This window comes from Salvia splendens, chromosome 22 (assembly GCF_004379255.2).
Source record: "Salvia splendens isolate huo1 chromosome 22, SspV2, whole genome shotgun sequence".
Lineage (NCBI taxonomy): Eukaryota > Viridiplantae > Streptophyta > Magnoliopsida > Lamiales > Lamiaceae > Salvia > Salvia splendens.
In genome coordinates, this window is record NC_056053.1 from 4,582,458 (window position 1) to 4,606,715 (window position 24,258).

At 38.7% G+C, this 24,258-nt stretch overlaps 2 protein-coding genes across 2 annotated transcripts; both read left to right on the plus strand.

The window, feature by feature from the left end:
• The first annotated feature begins 5,366 nt into the window (after positions 1-5,366).
• Positions 5,367-6,064, plus strand: LOC121786356. The gene is made up of 2 exons (XM_042184973.1): positions 5,367-5,783; positions 5,866-6,064. Exons 1-2 carry the CDS (start codon positions 5,512-5,514, stop codon positions 5,921-5,923), a joined length of 330 nt encoding a protein of 109 aa, XP_042040907.1. The 5' UTR covers positions 5,367-5,511; the 3' UTR covers positions 5,924-6,064.
• A 4,778-nt stretch (positions 6,065-10,842) lies between these two features.
• Positions 10,843-11,746, plus strand: LOC121786876. The gene is made up of 3 exons (XM_042185478.1): positions 10,843-11,009; positions 11,090-11,286; positions 11,432-11,746. The coding sequence occupies exons 1-3, from the start codon at positions 10,884-10,886 to the stop codon at positions 11,604-11,606; spliced, it is 498 nt and encodes a 165-aa protein (XP_042041412.1). The 5' UTR covers positions 10,843-10,883; the 3' UTR covers positions 11,607-11,746.
• Positions 11,747-24,258: the final 12,512 nt, after the last annotated feature.

The following is a 24,258-nucleotide window of genomic DNA, read 5'->3' on the forward strand; positions in this document are numbered from 1 at the left end:
CAGACAACATAGTCGATTTGGGACACAAAAGTAGTGGTGCCAGAGCCAGAATTTTTTATATGGGGTCCAAGACATTAACAATTGCAGAGTGATTTTTAGTAATTAAAAATAATAAGTATTCCATAATTATATGATGAGCGATAGAAATTAGACATATGTATTGTGGCTGTTGTTAAAACAACATTTACGTTGAAAGAGTCTAAGGTTTCGGGAAAGTAATATTGACGCCATCATAACTGCTATTAATAACACTCTTTCTTTTTCTTGATGAGAGCTTCGTAACACCATGTAAATTACAACTAATACTCTCTTTCCTTTTTTCATTTTTATCACATATACATAACTGGTAGATATTTTTAATCTTTTCTAATTTTTGAAATCATATATGCCCCAATAAATTAGCATATTTTTTTTATTTTTAATTTGCAAAATGTAAATGCAAATAAATGCGTACGTATGGGCGTATGGGTCAGTGTCTTTCTTCTATACAGCTCTAAATACATTGCATGGAAATAATATTGATTCTATTATTTGTGTTTACAAAACAATGGTACGAAGCAAACCTTGTGCGTAACCATATTTTATTCGAATTTTATAAATTAAATAAGGATAATAAATCGAATGTGTATTACACAGGCTTGATGTGACTGTATGGTCCATATACTCGTTTGTAATTACATTGTAGTATAAATGTTATAAATGAAATTGAATATGATGTGACACAAGCAACTATTTGTATTATCTGTAATGTTCATAAATTGACAAGTAATGGCTGAATCTCATTTCATCATGCAAATGAGCTTTGGGTGAAGATTAATTAACACAATTCATTAATATTGTGGGTAATGACTACTGAGCATGTGAAAATGTGTATGCTAGTACCATATCACTTTTGATTAGGGGTGAGCAAAAAAACCGGAAACCGAATATCCGAACCGAACCAAACCGAAATTTTGAAATTCGGTTCGGTTTTTTCGATTTTTCGATTCGGTTCGGTTTTAAAAATAAAAAAATTTCGGTTTTTCGGTTCGCTTCGGTTCGGGCGAAGAAAAAAACCAAAAAATCGAAAAACCGAATCATATATATATTCTATTAATTTAATATATTATATTATATATAATATATATATTCTTTTATTATATTCTACTATATAATATATATTATATGTATTATTAATTTTATATTATATATAAATATTCTATTAGTATATATAAAATAAAATAAAATACACATATAAATATATATTTATATTATATTTATTTTTTTCAGGTTTTTCGGTTTTTTTTCGGGTTTTTCGGTTTTTTAAGTTCGGTTTTCGGTTTTTTGGTTTTTCGGGTTCGGTTCGGTTTGGATTTTGAACTAAATTCGGTTTTTCGGTTTTGGTTCGGTTTTGGTTCGGTTTTGGCAAAAAACCGAACCGAAACCCGAATGTACACCCCTACTTTTGATTAAATAAACCTTTTTGATACATAGTTTGTGTTACATTTTATAGGTTTTAAATTTTCTTTCCAATCTCTTAACTATATCTATTAACTAGTGAAAATTTCCACTTTCATTTCAAATAAAAAAAACGTTCGTTTTTAACATGGACAATTCTTCACTTGGATTATTCGGCAACGTAAAATATCTATTTAGAATAAAGTCAAAGTTTTAGGTATTTTTAGTGTTCACAAAATAAAAAAAATTGCATCCCACGTGACAAATACAGCCAAATAAGCATGTCATTAGAAACTCAACAGGTCCAAAATTTACGTGTGCTCAAAAATAAAATAGAATCTTGGTTAATTACTAAACTTGTTGTTAACTAATACATATGCAAGGAACTAAGCGGTATAATTTAATAATAAAATTAATTAATGGGTATTTTTTCTTTTTGGAATTATAATAAGATGTCCGGTTTCATTGATTAGTCATATTGCTGCTTCATACTCAAAATCAAGATTCGGTCTCTTTATTTTTGGTTAAGAATGAACGAGTCTCTATTACTCAACCACGTTTGTTCGATTATTAATGGGTATTTTCTAGATGAAAGATATTAAGATAAGAGTGGGATGGAACTTGATTGAAGGCAAATGCAAAAATTAAGTAATCAAGGCTGTGTGCAGTTGAACAATTGTGGTGGAGATGAAATGGTACTTCCCTGCAAAATGTGGCATAAATTTGAAACACTACTTTTTTTTATGAATAAAAACTAACTTGATTTGTAGTATAATCTAACATGCATTTAAGGGCATTAATAGAAAGCGAAGGAACATTCTGAAATTATGATTATGACTTTTTTCTTAAAATAAATTTTGTATATATAGTCGATCTCTAGCATTTAAGAATATAGATATTTTTTGGTGTAACTACATTATTATCTCTTTCTATTTAAAATATGAAAATGTGTCGGATTTTAGTAATTTGGAGTATTTCTATATTTAAGCAATAGTTTAGAGACGGCACTAAGGTCATCCACATCCCTATAATACCGTCTAAATACATCCTCATCCATTAACTATTTATGGGTCTCACTGCACTTTTTATCCCATCTTTTAACTAAGAGACAACATCTAGAACTTTTCATCTCTTAATCATCTCATCCATTAACTATTCATTCAATTTCATTTTTTTATTTTTATTTCCAACATATTCAATTAATATTTCATTGAAATATTAAATTAAGACTAATAATTCATAAAGTCATTAAAAACCACGAAAATTACAACATCCGAAAATACGAAAAATATATAATTGAAATCCTAATATTACAATTTATTGAAATCCGCATAATCATGGAAAGTGATGCGGTGATCGTCTAACGGTTGCCAATTTTTTCCCAAATGTGCTCCATTAGATCCTCCTGGAGTTGGGTGTGGGCGATAGAATCACGTGTCCTTGCCCGAATATACATTCGCTCTTGCAAAGAAGGATGCACTCCACTGTGAGGCGGACTACTTGCGGTAGAGCCTCCCGGGGTTTCAGGGTCGAACCAGTTTCCCGCTTCAGGTCCTTCGTTGGCGACGATCATGTTGTGCAAGATTATGCACGTATACATGATGTCGACCATATTCTCCATAAACCACGTATGAGCCGGAGATTTGATAATGTGGAATCGAGCTTGTAGAACCCCGAACGCTCTCTCCACATCCTTGCGAGCAGCATCTTGCTTCTGAGCAAAAAGAGTCTGTTTTTCGTTTATCGGCCTGTTGAACGTCTTCACGAAGGTTGGCCACTTCTGATAGATGCCGTCGGCAAGATAGTACCCCATTTTATACTGGCGGTTGTTAGCGATGAAGTTGATGGCCGGCGCTTTACCATTCAAAACTTCGCTGAAGAGGTCGGATTGGTTGAGCACGTTGATGTCGTTGTTCGATCCGGAGATCCCGAAAAACGCAAGCCAAATCCATAGCCGGTAGTCAGCAACGGCCTCGAGTATAACGGTAGGGTGGGTGCCTTTGTGGCCGCTCGTGTATGATCCCCTCCATGCCACAGGGCAATTCTTCCATTGCCGATGCATGCACTGTTTCGTGAAGTTGGAGCAGAAACTGACAATCTGCGGTGTTTGGCTTCCGGAGATATTCGTCGGTGAAGGCTGCCCGGACGCCTTTGCAGAAGTTCATCAAACACAGTCTCCCAGTGTTGTCCCCAATGTGCAGGTACTCGTTGAACAAATCCGTCGTTTGTCCAGTAGCAAGCTGGCGGATTGCTGTAGTACATTTCTGGAGCGTCGTGAGACTGGGATGGCCAATAGCGTCGAACCCTTCTTGGAAGTACTCTTCCCGGGCCTCCAATGTATTTGCGATATGCAGAAATAACTCCCACCGCATGCGGAAACGGCGACGAAAGTAGGTATCTCCCCATACCGGGTTATCACAAAAGTAATCTCGTACCAACCTTGCGGCGGCTTCCTCCCGGTCACAATGGATGTATTTACGGGGTCGCTTTTGACACGCCGTGACTTCCTCCTCCCTACGTCGATCTGCTTCTAGCGATTCTTCCATCATTCGACGCATTTGCTCAAATGGATCCATGAATGGATTAAATTTGGGAGAAAAATAGTGTTTTAAGATGAAGAATGTAGAGTGTTTGAGTGAGAATAGAGAGTTTTTTTATGGTGGATAATTTATGGGAATGATTTTATATTTATAGAAGTGATTGGGGACTTAAAAAATAGAAAAAAATTAAAATATTGGAAAAACGGCTAGTATATTTGGGAGAATTTTTTAATTTTTTTTCGGAATTAAAAAAAAACAATTTTTTTTTCAACGGATATAAACGACGCCCACTCGCGGGCCAACGAGTGGGCGTCATGGCCGCATGGGAGCTAGCCACGTGGCCAACGAGCGTGGCGAGCTAGCTTGCCAGCCTCCTCTCAGCTGCGGGCTACGCTACGCGACGGATACCCGCAGCGCTGACTCGATGCTGGCTCGTCTCGGCATCTAAATACACTTGTACTCTGGTGACTCGCGATTATTTTATTTTGTACACACTTTTAGAAATAGCTGTGAGTTTAGTAGTAAAAAACGAGTAAAACAGATAATAAAAGACATGGAAGTTTTTTCTTTACTTGGAAAGACATGTTTGAGATAATCTTCTAATTAATACAGTTATTTTTGTTTGACTTTAATTGATCAACAAATAATAGTCATTATTTATTTTTTTCGAATTTTCTTTATAGTGGAAGATGGATTTAAGAATCTAAGATGATTGAACCTAGCTAAATAAAAAATGTTTGTTATATTTCGATGTGTATAAGTTAACCTCAACCTAATAAATACATAGTATTATTTTAATTTACTATAATCACACAATATAAATACGGAGTACTATTATTTTAATTTACTATAATCATACAAATTAGTTATACTTCTAACACTATGCTAAGGATGAAACGATGTACGTTTAAATTTAACAATTAAAGCACCAAGTTGGTGTATTTTTGTGGAGTTTTTATCGAAATTGCTAGTTCCAAAAAAGAAGAACACCAAATTCCTATATTCGATTTAAATAAAAAAAAATAAATAGTCACCGCAGGCAAATAATTAAATTTATCAATTGATAAAAAATCAACAGCATATTTATTTTATAAAATATTCGCTTCAAAAGGAAATTAATAAATATTTCCAAATTTGGATCCAAAAATTAACTTTTTTAGTTTTTACGACAAATTATCATTTAAATAACAAAATATGATCAAATTCTGGTTCGTTTTCAATGATCGAATTTTGATAGATCACACAATTTTTAAAACTAAAAAAAAAATGTACAGAAAATAACCTCTTGCAATTATCCTATTTTTTGTGATCGAATTTCACAATCTTTCCTAATTTAAAAAAAAAATGTATAGGCGAGACCGCGAGAGGATAAAGATGGGATCAATCAAGCACGACAACAGTAAATTATTATGGCTAAGATCAAAACCATTGCCCTTTTCCCCCCCAATTATATCTATATATATGTATAACTCTCCGATCTTAATTCTCAGACACAAACCACCTCAATTCAAAATTGACTTCAATTTCACAGCATATGAAGAAGCTTTTCTCCGAATTCGCATCTTGCTGGGGCGGAGCAACTGTCACTACCACGGCGGAGCCTGCCGTGTCCCGCCCCAGGACCAAAAGGACTGCCAAAGTGAGCGGCGCCGCCCATAATTGGAAGCCCAAGCTCAATGCGATTTCCGAGAACAGCCCCATCTTCGACGGTGACGACACGCGACGGCCGGTGAAGGCCAAAACTAGGTCTCCGGCGAGGGCCGCGCCGCTCCCGCCGCCGCCGCGAAGTCTAATTGAGGACTACTGGTAGGGGATTTTTAACGATAAATTTGGGGATTTTTGTTTTTATCCTTATTTTTAGTATTGATTAATTATGTGTTGAAATCAGGAAATATTCTCAGACAATGGCGGTGCCGGTGTTTGCTCCGACGTCGTATTTGTTTTGAGATGGAGGGCTGCTTACGTCATAATTAATCATTGTATATATAGTTTAGGTCGATTGTATTTTATAAATTGGGATTTTGTTGATGAATCTATTTGTATGGGCGATTATTTTAGTGTATAGCAGTAATTCTTAATTTTGAAAAGTTTTTTTTTTCACTCAAAACTTCTATATGTAAGGCCCAATTTGAGTGACTCGCGGCTCATGAATTATAAACCTAAGAGCATAGTTAACCAATCCTCGCCCAAGTCCCCTCCACGTCATCATTCCCCTAAATTTGAGTCCTAGACTATAACTGCTCTAACCATGCATGCACCATCCCAGGCCAGAACTATTAAATTAAATTGCACTATTCACAACTTCAATCAATTTTACTTGTAAAATAGTGGGGCCACAACTATTAAATTGCATTATTCACAACTTCAACCAATCTTACTCGTAAAATAGAATACGCTGAACAATTCAAACCGAGAAAATTCATTGTTAAGTCGAATTTTTTTTTACAAATCCTAGGCAAAGAAAATTAAAAATCCTAGAAAATGAAAATTAAAGTCATAAAATAAAAAAAGAAAAAACTACTTTTTCTTCATTTGTGCGCGAAGGTAGGCGATCATCTCATGGTGCAACTCGAGATCAAACTCCGACGTTGTCGAGGTATCCCTCGATGTCAACTCTATCAGCTGGCTCATCCGCTAGGTAATACTCATCTCCGACATAGAGTGGGAGATCTTATCCAGAGATTGATTGGGCGGCGGTGGCGGCATAGCGGAGTAGCTCGCAGTTGCCTTCCCCTTCGCTTTCCTCTTTGCTGTCTTTGTTCCCATCGGACGGCTTGAGTGCTAGGGGATGAGAGGAAGACGTCGTCGTCTGTCACGTTGAGGTCGATTGCCGGACCTCCTTCGCTCGAAGAGTAGTTTTCGGCGGCGGAAACTTTGGTTCTCTTGGGGTCCCTCTTGCCACCGGTTCTGCCCCACCGGTGTACTTCGGGATCTTCTCGACAATCTTCCAAACGTCGAAGTACTTGAATGGCTTCTTCCCGTTAGCGAAGGACTCCGCCCTGGCCTTCTCCACGAGGTCCATCTCGCTGTGCCCGCTCGGCCACATCCGGATTACGTTGCTCCACTTGCCATTCCACTTGTTCATCTCCTTCTGGACCCGACTCCAATGCTTGCGTAGCTTCACGTAGCTATGCTCGAACGACCCTCTAGTACGACAAGTGTTGTACTTCTCCGCAATCAGATGTCAGAACACTTTGCCGCTCTACTGGTTGCCGATGATAGGATCATCAGAGACGTCGATAAAATTCTAGGCAAGCCACAATGTCTCCTGCGGACTATACTTTTTCAGCCCCTCATCATCCGCAACCTTGCCCTTGCCCCTCCCTTCAGCGGGCTCCATATCACTGATTTCGTACTCATCAGTGTTAACTGGCGTTGTTATTTCCGTGTTGGTAGCCACCCCCGGACTAGGCGTCGCATCCGGGTTGGGTGATGGCGGCACGTACCAATTGTTGGCGTTGACGAACTCGTTCATCTGACGTTTGTCGCTGTTAAACCATTCCATTGAAGCCGAAAATATTGTAATACAAGAGGATTGAAATGAGCAAAGTGTGAAAGAATGGTGCACAAATGGAGTATATATAGGCAATAAAACGAAAAAAAAAATGTTGGGGACTTGCGGCCCGGCCCGGAAGACATCCAACGCCGGGCCAGAACGCTGGGCATGCGGCACGGGCACGATTAACGCGCCGTCGGGACGGGCCCAAGCCGAAAATATCAGGCAGAAGATTAAAGTTCGATAAATAGTACTCCCTCCGTCCCGGGCTACTCGCTCATTTCCTTTTCGGCTCGGAGATTAAGGAATGAGTGTATAGGAAAGTCAAAAATGACGGCTGTAGCTGAATTTTTTTACTGAAAATGGAAAGAGTGCAAGTAACTTGGGACGCCCAAAAAGGAAATAAGTGCGAGTAGTGCGGGTCGGAGGGAGTATTTGATTAGTTTTTTCTCCAATAACATTTTTTTTGTTCTACACCGTAATTATCTCGCAGAAGATTCAAGTTCTATAAATTGTAAAGTGCGAAGCAAAGGCACGGCCAACTTATTTCACTTCTGTCGCATTCCTTCACTACAATATATATTCATCGTCCACTTAGTTAATTTGTTCCAATATATTACTATATATCTAATACTTCTGCTCCGTTACTCATGATTATTGAGGAATTTGGAGACAAACTTTCAACTCTAGTTTGTAAAATAAACCAATAGGAAACAAAATATAATTAACTTCTTGTAATAAATACACTATAAAAAAATGATTGTCTAATTAGGCCAACATATTGGGCTAGAGTGGGCCAACTCCCAACTTAGAATGGACGGGCAAATTAGCCTGAAAAAATTAACACATGATCAATTTAATGCATAATGATGAAGATTACATTAGTGTTTCAAGTTTATCTCGTTCATATAGTCTGAGTTGAGTAGCATTAGAATGCCTCTACATTTCACTTGTGTCAAGGGAATCTTTATCTTCTTTAAATTCATAGTCTTAACTTAAGTTCGAATGAGGATCTAAGTAGTCGAGTCCATCTTTGTTATGTGAGTGATTCTTTCGGTTTAATCAATCGAATACTGTTCTACACAGCTGTCTCTATCAAATTAACTAAAAGTACAAATACTAAAGCTGGAAAAAAAAATCAGACATGAAGTGTTTTCAATAGGAGGGAACAGCACATTATTGATGAACTCCACTCAACTCGGGGACGAAATATCCGACTGTTTAGACAATCTTCAAAACCAACACGAGCAACAACACGAAAATTAGTTGTAAGCTGTGGTTAAACCATGGAGCTTTTCATCAGTCAAACTCGTATATCACACCTCCATCTTCTGTACCAACATTAAAACAAACATCAAAGTTGCAATCGAATTCGCAAAAAATGAGATTCTATAAGGGCATTGGGGTGATAAACGGACATTACCTGCAACTTTCTTGTTTATCCATTTTTGTAGAAGCATGCCTGCGCCAATCCCACCAGCGATACACGCTCCAAAAAATGTAAGGTTATATGAAAGAGATCCGCGGGGAAGGAAATAATAAGAGTCGGGAACCTTCCTCATCTTTTTCAGGACCCTTTTCTGTGCTGAATTTCCTTTACTTGAATCACTGGCTACTGCCTCTTGCATTTTTTTTCCACTCCAATTTTGATGGATCGAATTCTGTTGCTCGTTCGATAATGTAATGATTCAATACTATGTAAAGCGGCAAAAACACAGTCAAACTACATAAAACCTAGGGCTCGGTCAACCATGGAATAGTATAGCTAATAACTTCAAATTTAACAATTGTAGTTTTGTAATGTGATCCAATTTTGATGCATATTTGTCTTCCTCACCATCAGATTCTATCATGCCACAGTGCAAGTACAGAAAAAGGGGGAAATGCAGCCCAGCTAAACACAAAGAGCTACAAACAAAGTTGTTCCCAAATTGAGCATCATCAGTGAACAGGTAACCTAAATCAATGATGCAAGACATAAGCAAAGAACAAGAAACTGAAGTTTTCTGCTGCATAGCAAAGTTGAAAGTGTGGAAATATATTAGTATATCGAAATCACACAGCATTTCAATAAAAAAAAACAAAAAAAAAACTCGGATTTTCAGATCATGAGGTCAAAGGCAGAATTTCAAAAATTAACAGCCTAGTTCATGCGTTCATCATTCCTCCATCCAACTCAAGGATCAGAATCAACAGTAACGATTGCTTCCAACAGATGAAAATCAACGGCCACTATTATAATCATCGCGAAAATGTGATTAGCATCGGTGGCAGCGTTAATTAAGTACAATTTGTCGAAATTGGATGACATAAAGAGAGGTTAACGAAGCTCACACAGAGGTAGGCCGCCGTCTGTCTCCGCCGTGGCCGTCTGTCTCCGCCGGAATGACTATGAGTGTCAATTTGGGGGGTTTTGAGCAGGGTTTAATTAAGTGAGAGAAAATGAATGAAAAACTCGTACCCGTTTTAGATATCGGGTAGGATAGTCCAACCGCTCCTGACCCGGAACCTTTGAATCGGGTTTTTATTTAATTCACATGAAAATGGAAACATAAAGTTACTACTAAAGAGGAATTGAATTTACTAAGCAATTTTATTTTATTTCATGTTAGTAAATTTTGTCGCACGAGTTTGAATAATAAAATCTCATTTAGATTACGAAGTCTCCATTATAATTATTCTTAACATGCGAACATGGTCGACATTTATTAAGCAAAATTAAATCACTAGCATATATTTGCAATAACTTCACATGGGTTAAGAATCTAAGTAGTAAAAGTAAAGAAAAAAATTACATATATGTGTACTTTCTATGAAGAGATTACTTTCTAAAATCTAGTTTTTTGATGTAAATCAAATTACTTTACAAAATTATTTAAGTCTTGGAGATTGAAAATCTCATATATTTATATTTTATACCAACATCTCTTATCATCACTAAAAAATACCTAACCTGCGATAGAAGTACTACCTCTTAGTTGGTTTATACCCTACTTTTATTGTACGAAAAGAATATTAAAAAAAATAAAAGGTAGTAAAAATAGGGTAAAAGTAGGCATAAAAAAATATTATCCTCCTTCCCATAAAAATATGTGCACTTTCCATTTTCTTCCGTCCCACAAAAATATGTGCATTTTATTTTTGGAAAGTTATATCAATTAAATAATGTAGGTTCCACTATCCACTAACTGTACTTTAACTATCATTCTCCTAATCTCTCTTACTTTACCAATTTTATTTTAATTCACGTGTCATATTCATTGCCCATATTTTTATGGGACGGAGGAAGTATAAGAATATTCAAAATCCAAATATATAATATATATACTCTCTCCTTCTCTAAATTCATATGAAATCTCACATTTCTTGTCCAAAAAGGGCTTAGTTTCTTTACTTTTACAAACAAATTCATGTCAAAGAAAATGAAGACAAAAATATTAGGTATTATATTGGGTATTTCTGCATGTCTCTTTATCTTTGTGTTGGATATCAGTGCTCTGGTTCTTGCAATCAAGGCTAAGGAAGCTCAAAACCATGTAAGCTTTTTTTGCTTTTTCTTATTAGATTTTATTTTTAGTACGATTTTTATATCAATATTTTGTATTTGACCCATTAGGCGAAGCATATGAGGATGTGGATATTCGAATGTAAAGTGCGAAGCCATGACGCATTCGTGCTAGGCGTGGCCGCAGCTGTTTCACTGAGCGCAGCTCATATTTTCGTTAATTTGTTAATATGGTTGGTTGTTGCTAGACGAGATGATTCACAAAAACCTAGCAAGAAGTTAACCAAAGTTTTCTTTGTTTCGATATGGTATGAAAACATATTATTTCAATTACATTTTATGTTCATTTTAATTTGAACTTTGTATCTTGATTTTGAGTTGCATCTCTTGTATTTTTGGTATGAATGGTGTAATCTATGTTTCATGAACTAAGTTGTCTCTCTCTTTGGCTAGGATAATCTATGGAGTTGGTCTCACATTGTTGTTGATTGGGACAAGATCAAATGAAAAGAAAGGAATATCATGTGGATTCACATACCACAATTTTCTTCCAATGGGAGGCATTCTATGTGTGGTTCATGCCATCTTATCTTTGGCCTTTTATGCTTTTGTGAGGTGTGAAGGTTAATATAAGTCAATTTTAATATCAGAAATAGTCATGCGTTGGAATTAATTGTGTTGTTAGCCAAATCGGATGGATCTATTTAGTAGTAGTAGTATTATTATTATTATTTGAGGTGAATATTGGAATCAATTTAATTCGATTAACACCATCCTTTCTAAATATACTCCATTTTCTTTAAATTGAGCTTGATCAAACGGTAAACTAACTAATCAACTAGTCTTAATTTGGTACTAGCAATTTACTTTAAATATAATTTAAAGTCATTTGACCCAATAAAAAATAACGAACCAGCAATAGAAATGATTAAAAGAAAATCTATAGTAATATGCAAATATGGCCAAATTAGACAGACAAACAAAATAAAGCCAGCCCTACATCACATTTCAACTCAATTTCGATATTGAGCCAATACCATAATTTCTATGATTTAATAATTGACAAAGTTACAATTAATCTATAAATTCAAAGAGACGCCTTCTCATAAACAATTTAACATGCACAACTCTCACAGAGTCTAGAAGTATAGAAGCATTCTGTGTTGGTTTCTGGGGATTACAAGAGATAATAAAACCGGGCGTAATACAACCCAAAAGAAGAAATACAGAAGATGAAACTGAACTACAAAGAAAATTACAGAATTCGAAACAGTAACCGTGAACTAAGTTTAGCCGAGTCGAGGAGGCCTCTTCCCGCAAGACGAGATACGCCCCGGTAGTGCTCTTCGGTTTGGCGTGTCGTCCCCAAAGGTAAAACGGCTACGTCTCTATTGATGCAGCACCGCAATCAGTAGAGCTCCGGCGAACGGGATGGAGGAGAGAGCAGAGCTTTGACAGAAAGACAATGCAGAGAGAAGGAGAGAGCTTATGATGCAGAATGCTTGTATATGTGTCTCCTAATGCAGTGGTATGGCTAGCCTATTTATAGGCCAAGCCACCATGCAGGGTCAACCAGCCATTGAAGGTTCATCATGGCAATTCGTAACCGACGTCGGTTACAGGCGTGTGGCTGGAGTGTGCCACCCGTGTGTGGAGCGTGTGGATTTCTCACGTGGCAGCCGTGACTGTGCCTCGCTTGCCGACGTGTCAAGCCACTTGGATTGTTGACTCGGCGGTGGTCTAAAAAGAATAGTTTGGGCCAAGCACCAAGCCCAAAGACCAATTGCAAAGATCCAAGTCCAAGTCCAAGTCCAAGATCGAGATCGAGATCGGGATCGGGATCGGGCCCGGGCACGCGGCCTGCGACCGCGACCACGACCATGACCACGACCACGGGCTCGGGCTCGGGCTCGGGCGGGCGGCGGCGGCGGCGCGCGCGTGTGGGCTCTTTCACCCATCTTGGTCCACTATAATTATTAAGTAACATAAAGTCACTTAATTTATACACATTAAAAGATGTGTTAATCCTCCAATGTGGGATAATTAACACTAGTTAATTATTCCCTAAGCTCCAACTCCAAGCTTTAATTAAAAGCTAATTATGCCCAACTTTAATCCACTATTTCTCACTCACCGGAAATCGGATTTGAGAAAGTGAATATACTACATTTATCTACGTAAAATGTAGATCGACGCTATGTCATTTAATTTCACAAAATTAAATGTCTCGTCACATTTATTATTTGGTCAAAATCCATTGACCAGACATATTTATTACCATGATTTCTACAATACCCCACATGAGTGGAAATAGCCGAATGCATATGCATGCAGACACGAGCTCAACCCTCGAGAGGTATATAAGCATAAGAATAGGTAGTTGTTGTCCTTGAACCTTCCATAGTCGACACCATCGGATACACAGGCGGCTTAGTAGCGCGATGCTTTGAACTAATCCCCCACGGCGTGCACCGAGACAATGGTGTTAACGCTTAAACACCTCAACCTCATCCGTTCTCACGTTTTGTGTCCATTGCGGTCTTGGACACCACTTTGGATTCATAAGTGTGTTTTATGAAGCGACCACACTTCACACTTACATAGGTGATTCTTAGTCAAGTACCTTGCCATACTTGGTCTCTTTGAGAACTCCATCTCTTTGAGATTCATAAGAACCATTAGAAGTCATAGACTTGGCCTTTACCACTAGGCAAGTTCTCCAACACTCTATTGCTCTCTAGGGAATAGATATAGTTGAGTGTTTCTCATGAACTCTCATAGCTTAGTTGTCCATTTGAGCCAAGTTCTTGGGATCTCCAGTCATCATGGTTGGGTTACCACTATGATAATTCTTTAGTTTGTGGATTTCAAACCCATTCCCTCTAGCAACTTATTCATTTGATCACGGTTTAACCCTTTGGTTAGCGGATCCGCTAGATTATCTATTGACTTCACATAGTCAATTGTAATCACGCCAGTTGTGATCAAATGTCTCACGGTGTTATGTCGTCGACGTATATGTCGAGACTTACCGTTATAGAAACCATTGTTTGCCCTTCCAATAGCCGCTTGACTATCGCAGTGGATTAGCACTGGTGGCACTGGCTTAGACCAACATGGAATATCTTCAAGGAAGTTCTTAAGCCACTAGGCTTCCTCAGCCGCCTTATCTAAGGCAATGAACTCCGATTCCATTGTTGATCGGGCTATACATGTCTGTTTTGTGGATTTCCACGATACAACACCACCCCCAATAGTAAAGACGTATCCACTTGTTGAAAGTGAGTCTCTATTATCGGATATCCAATTGGCATCACAGTACCCTTCAAGTACCGGTGGGTATCTCGAGAAGTGTAGCCCAAGATTTTGAGTATGTTTTAAATATCTCAAAACCCTCACAAGAGCTCTCCAATGCTCTTTGCTTGGATTGCTCGTGTAACGACTCAACTTGTTCACGACACAAGCAATGTCAGGTCGAGTGCAATTAGTCAAGTACATAATGCACACGATGACCCGTGCATACTCTTCTTGTGCAACGGGCTCGCCTTTGTTCTTGCTCAAGTGAACGTCGAGTTCAATTGGAGTCTTAACCGGCGCGCCATCATAGGCTTTGAATTTATTCAATATCTTCTCAACATAATGTGATTGTGTTAAGATGATTCCCTCATTCGTTCTTAGAATCTTCATTCCAAGAATTACATCGGCTAGACCCATGTCTTTCATGTCAAAGTTTCTCTTTAACATGGCCTTTGTATCGTTAATTACTTGAGTGTTGCTACCCAAGATTAACATATCATTAACGTAGAGACACACTATAACATGACCGTTATTAGTGCTCTTGATGTAGACACATTTGTCGCACTCGTTGATTTTAAACCCATTTGATAACATCACATTATCAAACTTCAAGTGCCACTGCAATGACGCTTGTTTCAATCCATGTAGAGATTTTACTAGTTTGCATACCTTTTTCTCTTGTCCAGGTACTACAAACCCTTCGGGTTGTTCCATATAGATTTCATCTTCTAGTTCACCATTTAGAAACGCGGTCTTTACATCCATTTGATGAATCTCAAGATTGTGCAATGCAGCAATAGCGAGAAGCACTCGGATAGATGTAATCCTTGTTACAGGTGAATAGGTATCAAAGAAGTCATGTCCTTCCTTTTGTTTAAAATCCTTTACTACTAATCGAGCTTTATACTTATCCACTGTTCCATCGGCCTTAAATTTCCTTTTAAGTACCCATTTGCAACCTAGAGGTTTCGCACCTTCAGGTAGATCTACCAACACCCAAGTGTGGTTTAGCAAAATTGAATCAATTTCACTTTGAACGGCTTCTCTCCAATGCAGCCCGTCTGGGCCAGCAAAGGCTACTTTTATCGATGTTGGTTCTTCATCCAACATGAAAGCAATGTAGTCAGGACCAAAAGTTTTTGGTGTTCTGACTCTATTACCACGTCTTAGTACTGTATCTTTTGGATCGGGCCTTGCACGCTTGCGCGATTCAGGTTCCGCATCCGCTGATTTAGAACTAGTGGCTTCTTCTTCCACTGGTTTAGAACTAGTGGCTTCTTCAATTCTTGTCTCAGAATTGGTTGAGACTTTTTCCTTGTCTTTGCTAGGAAATGTATTTTCGAGAAATACAGCATTCCTCGACTCAATTGTTGTTCCTACTGTGATAGTCGATATTTCAGACTTGTGAACAACAAATCGATATGCACTACTGTTAAGTGCATATCCAATGAAGATGCAATCAACCGTCTTAGGTCCGATTGTAACTTCTTTGGGCGGAGGAACCATCACCTTTGCCAAACACCCCCACACTTTGAGGTATTTGTAGGATGACTTCCTTCCCTTCCACAACTCATAAGGAGTGACATCTTTTCCTTTGAGAGGGATCTTATTCAAGATATAGTTGGCTGTCAAAACAGCTTCCCCCCCACATGTTATGTGGTAATCCTGAAGTTAGAAGCAGTGCATTCATCATCTATTTTAGAGTTCGATTTTTGCGTTCTGCAACACCATTAGATTGTGGTGAATATGGAGCAGTTGCTTGATGAATTATACCACTTGCGTTGCATAACTCCTCAAACGGGGCTACATATTCTCCTCCTCTATCGCTTCGAATCATTTTGATTTTACAACCAAGTTGATTCTCAACTTCGTTCTTATAATTTTTGAACGCCTCTATTGCTTCATCTTTACTTCTTAAAAGATAAATGTAGCAATATTTTGTGCAATCATCTATGAAAGTGATAAAGTACTTTTTACCACCTCTTGTTTGCACCATCTTTAAATCACATACATCAGTGTGAATTAATTCAATGGGTTTTGTGCTTCGTTCAACCGAATGAAACGACAACTTAGTCATTTTTGCTTCAAGACAAATTTCACATTTATCTTGATTATCCACTTCATTAGCCTTTAGTAAATCTAAATTTACTAATCTTTTAATGGCTTTTGAATTTACATGTCCCAATCTACAATGCCACAAATTTGAAGACTCGGTCAAATAAGAGGAAGTAGATGCTTTATTCTTATTAGCCAATGGCTTTGGAACACGCAGTGTTGCTACACTAAGCTTGAAAAGTCCGTCGGTTACATAACCTTTTCCGAGGGACTTCCCAAACTTATACAATGCAAACCTATCGGATTCAAATACAAGTTTAAAACCCTTATTCACTAGTATTGATCCTGAAACTAGGTTCTTCCGGATGTCCGGAACGTGCAGCGCATCCTTCAAGGTGATTGAGACGTCAGACGTCATCTTGAGAATTACATCACTAACTCCGAGGATTTCAGACGAGGCTTGATTCCCCATGTTTATCTTTCTCCCTTCAACGTTGTTGTAGGTGGAGAACATACTTCTATCTGCGCAGACGTGTGCAGTAGCGCCGGTATCAATATACCAGCCTCCCTTGTTGTTGTTAACAAGGTTGACCTCTTCAGTGACCACAGCAATGAGGTCGTTCTCATCCCAGTCCTTGAACTCCTTCTCTACAACGTGGGCAGCCGGCTTCTTCTTCTTGCTGCGGCAGTCTTTAGCAAAGTGGTCTGGTTTGCCACACTTGTAGCAGTCGCCTTCAAACTTCTTTGAAGGCTGCTTTCCCTTCCCTTTGTCGTTTGTACGGTTTGGGCGAGGGCGTTTGTTGGAGGGACCGTCCCGCTCCAACAGGTTGGCTTTGGCTTCATTTGGGGTGAATCCCTTAGCCTTTTGGTCGCTTTTGCGCACATCTGCCTCAATGTGCAACTTCACGATCAAGTCTTCAAAGGTCATCTGCTTTCGCTTGTGCTTGAGATAACTCTTGAAGTCCTTCCAACTTGGAGGGAGTTTGTCAATGATCGTGCACCTTAGGAACTTATCGGGCAAGGTCATCCCTTCAGCCACTAATGAGTGGATGATCATTTGGAGCTCTTGGACTTGCTCCATGATGGGTCGAGAGTCGACCATTTTGTAGTCCATAAACTTGGACGCTACGACCTGTTCAGTCCCTGCAGCATTATCTATGCTATATTTCTTTTCTAGGCTTTCCCACATTTGTTTAGATGTGGTTACATTGGAGTATACATTGTACAAACTATCATCTAATGCACTTAGAATGAAATTTTTACAAAGATAATCTCCTTTCCTCCAAGCTTCATAGTCTGCCATGACTTCGAGCCTAGTCTCTTGGTCGCTTGGCGCGGGCGGCTCGTTCTCCGTGAGGAAGTTGGCGACGCCCAATATTGTCAAGTAGAACAACATCTTTTGATACCACCTCTTGAAGTCTGATCCTCCAAACTTGGGTGGTTTCTCGGCAGGTGGCATCATTCTTGGTGCCAAAGTTGCCGCAGTTGGTCCTTGGAAGGAACCAATTCTGTTGCCCCCGAAGGAGCCAACAACATGGTTGGGCATAGGGCCCCCACCATTCATGTTAGGCATAGAGCCCGCCATGAACGTACTATCCCCGAAGGGACTAGCACTCGCATGAGACCCGAAGGCCCCAGCATTCGTGTGAGGCCCGAAGGCCCCAACACTCGATCCATTAAAGGATCCGAAGGAACCACTAAAAGTGGAACCAACCGATCCACTCGAGGTGGATCCACCAGTGAGCCCAAGGGGGTTAACGAACTTCCAAGGGGTTGTTGATGAAGAGGGATAGCGCCCGGGAGTGGGCATCATCGTCGGAATCGACGACGTATTGACCGGTCCAGTGGTCGCCATGGTGGAAGGAATGGCGGCGGTGGTGGCGGCAGCAGTGGTGTTAGATTCCGTCGACATCTCCAGCAAAGGTGTTTTAAGTTTCGAAATTATTAAGTTCAGTTTAAAAGGTCCAAATCCCTTCAAAGGCAAGTTATCTCGTCTTGCGATTGTTGGTTTCTGGGGATTACAAGAGATAACAAAACCGGGCGTAATACAACCCAAAAGAAGAAATACAGAAGATGAAACTGAACTACAAAGAAAATTACAGAATTCGAAACAGTAACCGTGAACTAAGTTTAGCCGAGTCGAGGAGACCTCTTCCCGCAAGACGAGATACGCCCCGGTAGTGCTCTTCGGTTTGGCGTGTCGTCCCCAAAGGTATAACGGCTACGTCTCTATTGATGCAGCACCGCAATCAGTAGAGCTCCGGCGAACGGGATGGAGGAGAGAGCAGAGCTTCGACAGAAAGACAATGCAGAGAGAGGGAGAGAGCTTATGATGCAGAATGCTTGTATATGTGTCTCCTAATGCAGTGGTATGGCTAGCCTATTTATAGGCCAAGCCACCATGCAGGGTCAACCAGCCATTGAAGGCTCATCATGGCAATTCGTAACCGACGTCGGTTACAGGCGTGTGGAGCGTGTGGATTTCTCACGTGGCAGCCATGACTGTGCCTCGCTTGACGACGTGCCTCACTTGACGACGTGTCAAGCCACTTGGATTGGGCCAAGCACCAAGCCCAAAGACCACCCAAAGACCAATTGCCAAGATCCAAGTCCAAGTCCAAGTCCAAGATCGAGATCGAGATCGGGATCGGGATCGGGATCGGGATCGGGCCCGGGCCCGCGGCCCGCGACCGCGACCACGACCACGACCACGGGCACGGGCTCGGGCTCGGGCGGGCGGCAGCGGCGGCGCACGCGTGGGCTCTTTCACCCATCGTGGTCCACTATAATTATTAAGTAACATAAAGTCACTTAATTTATACACATTAAAAGATGTGTTAATCCTCCAATGTGGGATAATTAACACTAGTTAATTATTCCCTAAGCTCCAACTCCAAGCTTTAATTAAAAGCTAATTATGCCCAACTTTAATCCACTATTTGTCACTCACCGGAAATCGGATTTGAGAAAGTTAATATACTACATTTATCTACGTAAACTGTAGATCGACGCTATGTCATTTAATTTCACAAAATTAAATGTCTCGTCACATTTATTATTTGGTCAAAATCCATTGACCGGGCATATTTATTACCATGATTTCTACATTCTGTAAAAAAAAGAGATATAACTCAGATCGACCCAACATCCTTAGAATACTAAGTAAAGCTGTCGTGTCCTAAAGATGCAACCTAACGACAACCCCATCGAAAGACTTGAGCAGAAACGTATACGAGGTGCTAAGCAAACGAGGTGCAGTGAGAGCAAAGAGCTTGCAGAAAGTTGAGGTCATATATCTACACTAAGCAAGATGTCTTCTAGGCAAATGCAGCTCAGAAATCTATAAATATATAAATTCTTAAAACGCGATGCTAATCAGTCCTATCCTGTGGCCTTGGAAATATTCTTTTATATTGGATTTTTTCTTGCTTTTGCTGTCAAATTACCAATCATACCCCTACATACATGGTTACCAGATACCCACGGAGAAGCGCATTATAGTACTTGTATGCTTCTAGCCGGAATCTTATTAAAAATGGGAGCGTATGGATTAGTTCGGATCAATATGGAATTATTTCCTCATGTTGGGTAGAGTGTGTGAAATATGAAAAGGTGACGAGTCAAAAGAAATGGGTGAATACAAAACTCATACAAAATGTATCACTTTGTTTCATATTAGTACAAAAAAGTTTGAAGTTGACATAAATCATACAAAAAAGTTTCTTTCGTGTTTCAATTTAGTACATTCTGTTATATGTGTTTAAACGGTGTTAACTTTTTACTTGTATGAATTGTTAGGATCGTCGACTGCAACATTAGTTTGATATTGTCCGCTTTGGGTCAAGCCCGCACGGATTTGTTTTTGGGTCACTCCCAAAAGACCTCAAACTAATTGGGGTTGGACAGGAATTATATACACCTTCCAATTTTCCTCACTCATCCGATGTGGGATGTGTTTGTACCCCAACAAACCTCCCCTCAAACCGAGACCACATCGGGAACGCAGTCGACACAAACATGGCTTGTTCCAACCCTGGCCCCTGGGTCATCCTGGGCCCGACTCTAACCCGAGTCCTTCAGGGCCCGACCCTAACTGGGGCTCATCCAGGCACAACCCATAGCCACCTGGGCTCTGATACCACTTGTTAGGATCGTCGACTGCAAAATTAGTTTGATATTGTCCGCTTTGGGTCAAGCCCGCACGGATTTGTTTTTGGGTCACTCCCAAAAGGCCTCAAACTAATTGGGGTTGGACAGAAATTATATACAACTTCCAACTTCCCTCACTCATCCGATGTGGGACGGGTTTGTAACTCAACATGAATGAAACAATCAAAAAACTTTTTGTACCAACATGAAACAATGATGAAACATTTTGTACTTCACATAGACAAAGAGTTAACACCGTTTAAACACATATAACGGAATGTATTAAATTGAAACACGAATGAAACATTTTGTATGATTTATGTCAACTTCAAACTTTTTGTACTAATATGAAACAAAGGTGATACATTTTGTAAGAGTTATGTATTTACCCCTAAAAAGAAATGAAATAAAGATTATAGTATGGAATGAAGAAATGAAATAAAGATTATAGTATGGAATGATGATATGTAGAATGTGGAGGAAGGAGAGGCCATCGTTCGCCCGCCTGCAGTTGCGGATGATGGGGCGGACGATGTATCGAGCGGACTATCGTCTGCCCCATTGCGGTTGCTCTTAAATATACTCCATTTCTTTAATTTTTTTTACATTGTCTTTAAAAACTTGATCAAATTGTAAACTAATCAACTAGTCTTAATTTTTTACTACCTTCATATTTGAAAAATATAAATTATTTCCGTTTTGAGCCATTCCTTAAAATGCTCTCTTCGTTCGGGCTTATAGAGGCATTTTGAACTTTTGATTTTAGTACGTAGACCCCCACAATTCATAAACAAAACTTCAACTCTTTTTTCTCTTCCTCTTTTATTTTATTCATTTTTCTTGTTTTACTAATTCTTCTTTCTTACTTTATCAATTGTGCATAAAATATTGTATCATTTTAAAAGTTTCTATTTTTCAAAATAGATAGGTAGTATACAAAAATTTACGTATATAGCTCAAAGTCCTTTGACGCAATACAAAAATAACTAACCAATTGATTAAAGGAAAATCTATAGATATTAAACAAATATGGCAAAATTTGGCATACAAACAAAATAAAGCCACCCCTCCAAGTACATCACTTTTCAACTCAATTTCGATGTTCAGCCAAAACCATAACTTATTTGTATGACATAATTGACAAAGTTACAATTAATCTATAAATTCAAAGAAACACTTCTCATGAACAATTTAACCTGCACAACTCTCACGAAGTATAGAAGCATTCTGCAAATAAAGAGATACTATCATTCAGATGCAACCCCATCGAAAGACTTGAGAAGAAACGTATACGAGCAGCTAAGCGAACGAGGTGCAGTGAGAGCAAAGAGCTTGCAGAAAGTTGAGGTCATATATCTAAACTAAGCAAGATGTCTTCTACCCAAATGCATCACAGAAATCTACAAATATATAAATTCTTAAACCCCAAGCAATGCAGTGATTCAGTGGTCGAAAAAGCAATAGCTGCAATACTAATGAAGGTCCCAATCTACATCAAGATATGATAGGGGGTAAATCCACATATGTGTTCCCGAGCAAGTAGAGGAGAGTTGAATACGATGGGAACTTTACGAGCTTTTGAAGTGGGAACATTCACAAGTATTCTAGGCACTCAAATATCAACAACAAACATAGCTTCACTATAGAAACAATGATAGACTAACCATCAACATAAGCAAGAATTTGAACAAATACTCAAAATCCACATTGCCCTAATCAAAACAAAGCATCACATTCACCTTCAAAAGGCATAAATTCAAGCACAAAAATCGTACCAACTTAGCCATTTCCAACCCTATTACTCCATTTGAACATGTTACTTCATCAACATCCAAATCATGCAACTCTGCTCACTCTCCTCCATAAACAACTGCTTCCATTTATCATCTAACTCCTTGGCCTTCACATCCCCAATCAAACTCAACCTCTCCTTCAACAAACTCATCCCAGCCACGGGAGCAACGAGGGATGTGAAGTTAACCTTTTACCACGTGTTAATATTAATCAACTCCTTCACCATCCCCTTCTCTCATACACCTTCTTCGCATTCTCACTTTTCCTCCAAATTCTCTTTGAGAGCCTGAAGCCATATCCTTGAACCCTTCTAGCCCTTCTTCAAAGCATTCAAAACCTCTTCTTCACTATTTTTACTTTTTTTTTGAAAATTGTATGTTACTACTAAGTAACATAAAAAAAAAGTTATAGTGCAAAAAACACTAGTAGACTAGGGGATTAGCCTATAAATACACGGACTTTTAATTTTTTCTGCTTTTTCCCCCGAACTTTGTTTTTGAATATAAATGCATGAACTTTGGACTTTTTTTTATTTTTCCCCAAATTAAAGCTGAGGTGTTCACCGGAAGTGCCAACATGGCAGAATCGCCGGTAATCAAAACGACGTCGTTTATTGTGAAATGGGGTAATTTGCTTGTAAATACACAATCATTTGAGATATTCTGCTTTTTCCCTGGACTTATGAAACTTTATGATATTTCCCCAAATCAAATAAAACTTTCTGGCATTTCCCCAATCTTTTTTAGCTAAATTAAATGTTTCCATGTTCCTCGCAAAATATCATAAAAATTTCAAAAAACAAATATCATCAAAAACTCAAATTCATTTAATCATTTTCCCATTCAAATTTCTCCATCATTCCACTGCACTTAAAAAATTCACCATTTTTCCATCCAAATTCAGCAATTTCACGAAACAAATATCACCAAACTGAGTGTTCAACTCACTAACCTTCACAGTAAACACGCATAAAGAATACTCAAATTAGTAAGATGCTAGTACATTTCTATTCATTCTATAAACTAGTATTCAATTAAATATTCCTAACACAACCAAAACACTATTATAATTTGACTAAGTTAGAGCTGAAAACTAAATTCAATTAATCATTTTTCCATTCAAATTTCTCCATCATTCCACGACACTTAAAAAGTTCATCATTTTTCCATCCAAATTCAACAATTTCACAAAACAAATATCACCAAAAATTTACAAAAAGGACTACAACTTTTTCCTAAAAAGTTGTATTCAATCATTGTTCCCAAGTGTTGGTGCGTTCTGACTCCCTTGTGTTGAACGAACTTTAACGACATTGCTTCGAATCCTAGAACTTGACGTGCTTAGAATCTCCTTGGTCACATGTGTTACCTTGTTGTGAGAAGACATCTGCATCATATACATTATGTCAGAATATCACATAAATTTTTTAAAAATGAGCTTTAACAAAACAACTTAAGTTTAATCAATATACCCACATATAAATGTTTCCACTCTCCTCAAAACCAATCACTCCAACTCCTTTCCTAGCTAATGCCCTTTCCTTCATTTGACGAGCATTTGCAGAGATCGACACTTGTGGAAGCTCTTTTCGTGTTCCTCGACTCAAGTCTGCTCAGCTATTTTGTTGTGGAATTTTCTTTGCAGGCCCTTCCCCTTTTACCCTAGTGAATCATATAGAAATATAGCAATTAATATAGTTATATAAAGGTACTATAGGAAACTTCACTACCTTTTCTTTAGGCGTTTTTTCAACTGGATCGTTCTTGCATCCCCTACTGTTGTGCCCTTGTTGGTGACATTTTTGGCAAGTCATTTTCACTCCTGTCCTCTCTTTTTTGAGGAAATTTAGGATCTTTTTCCTCAGGTGCTCTTCTTCTTTTTTTCTTGGGTCGACCAGGCATTCTTCTTATCACTGGAGGCTTGACAGTGGTTTCTTCTACCTCGGCCCACATTCTCTGACCCCTAATGGGTTCTAATCCCACCCT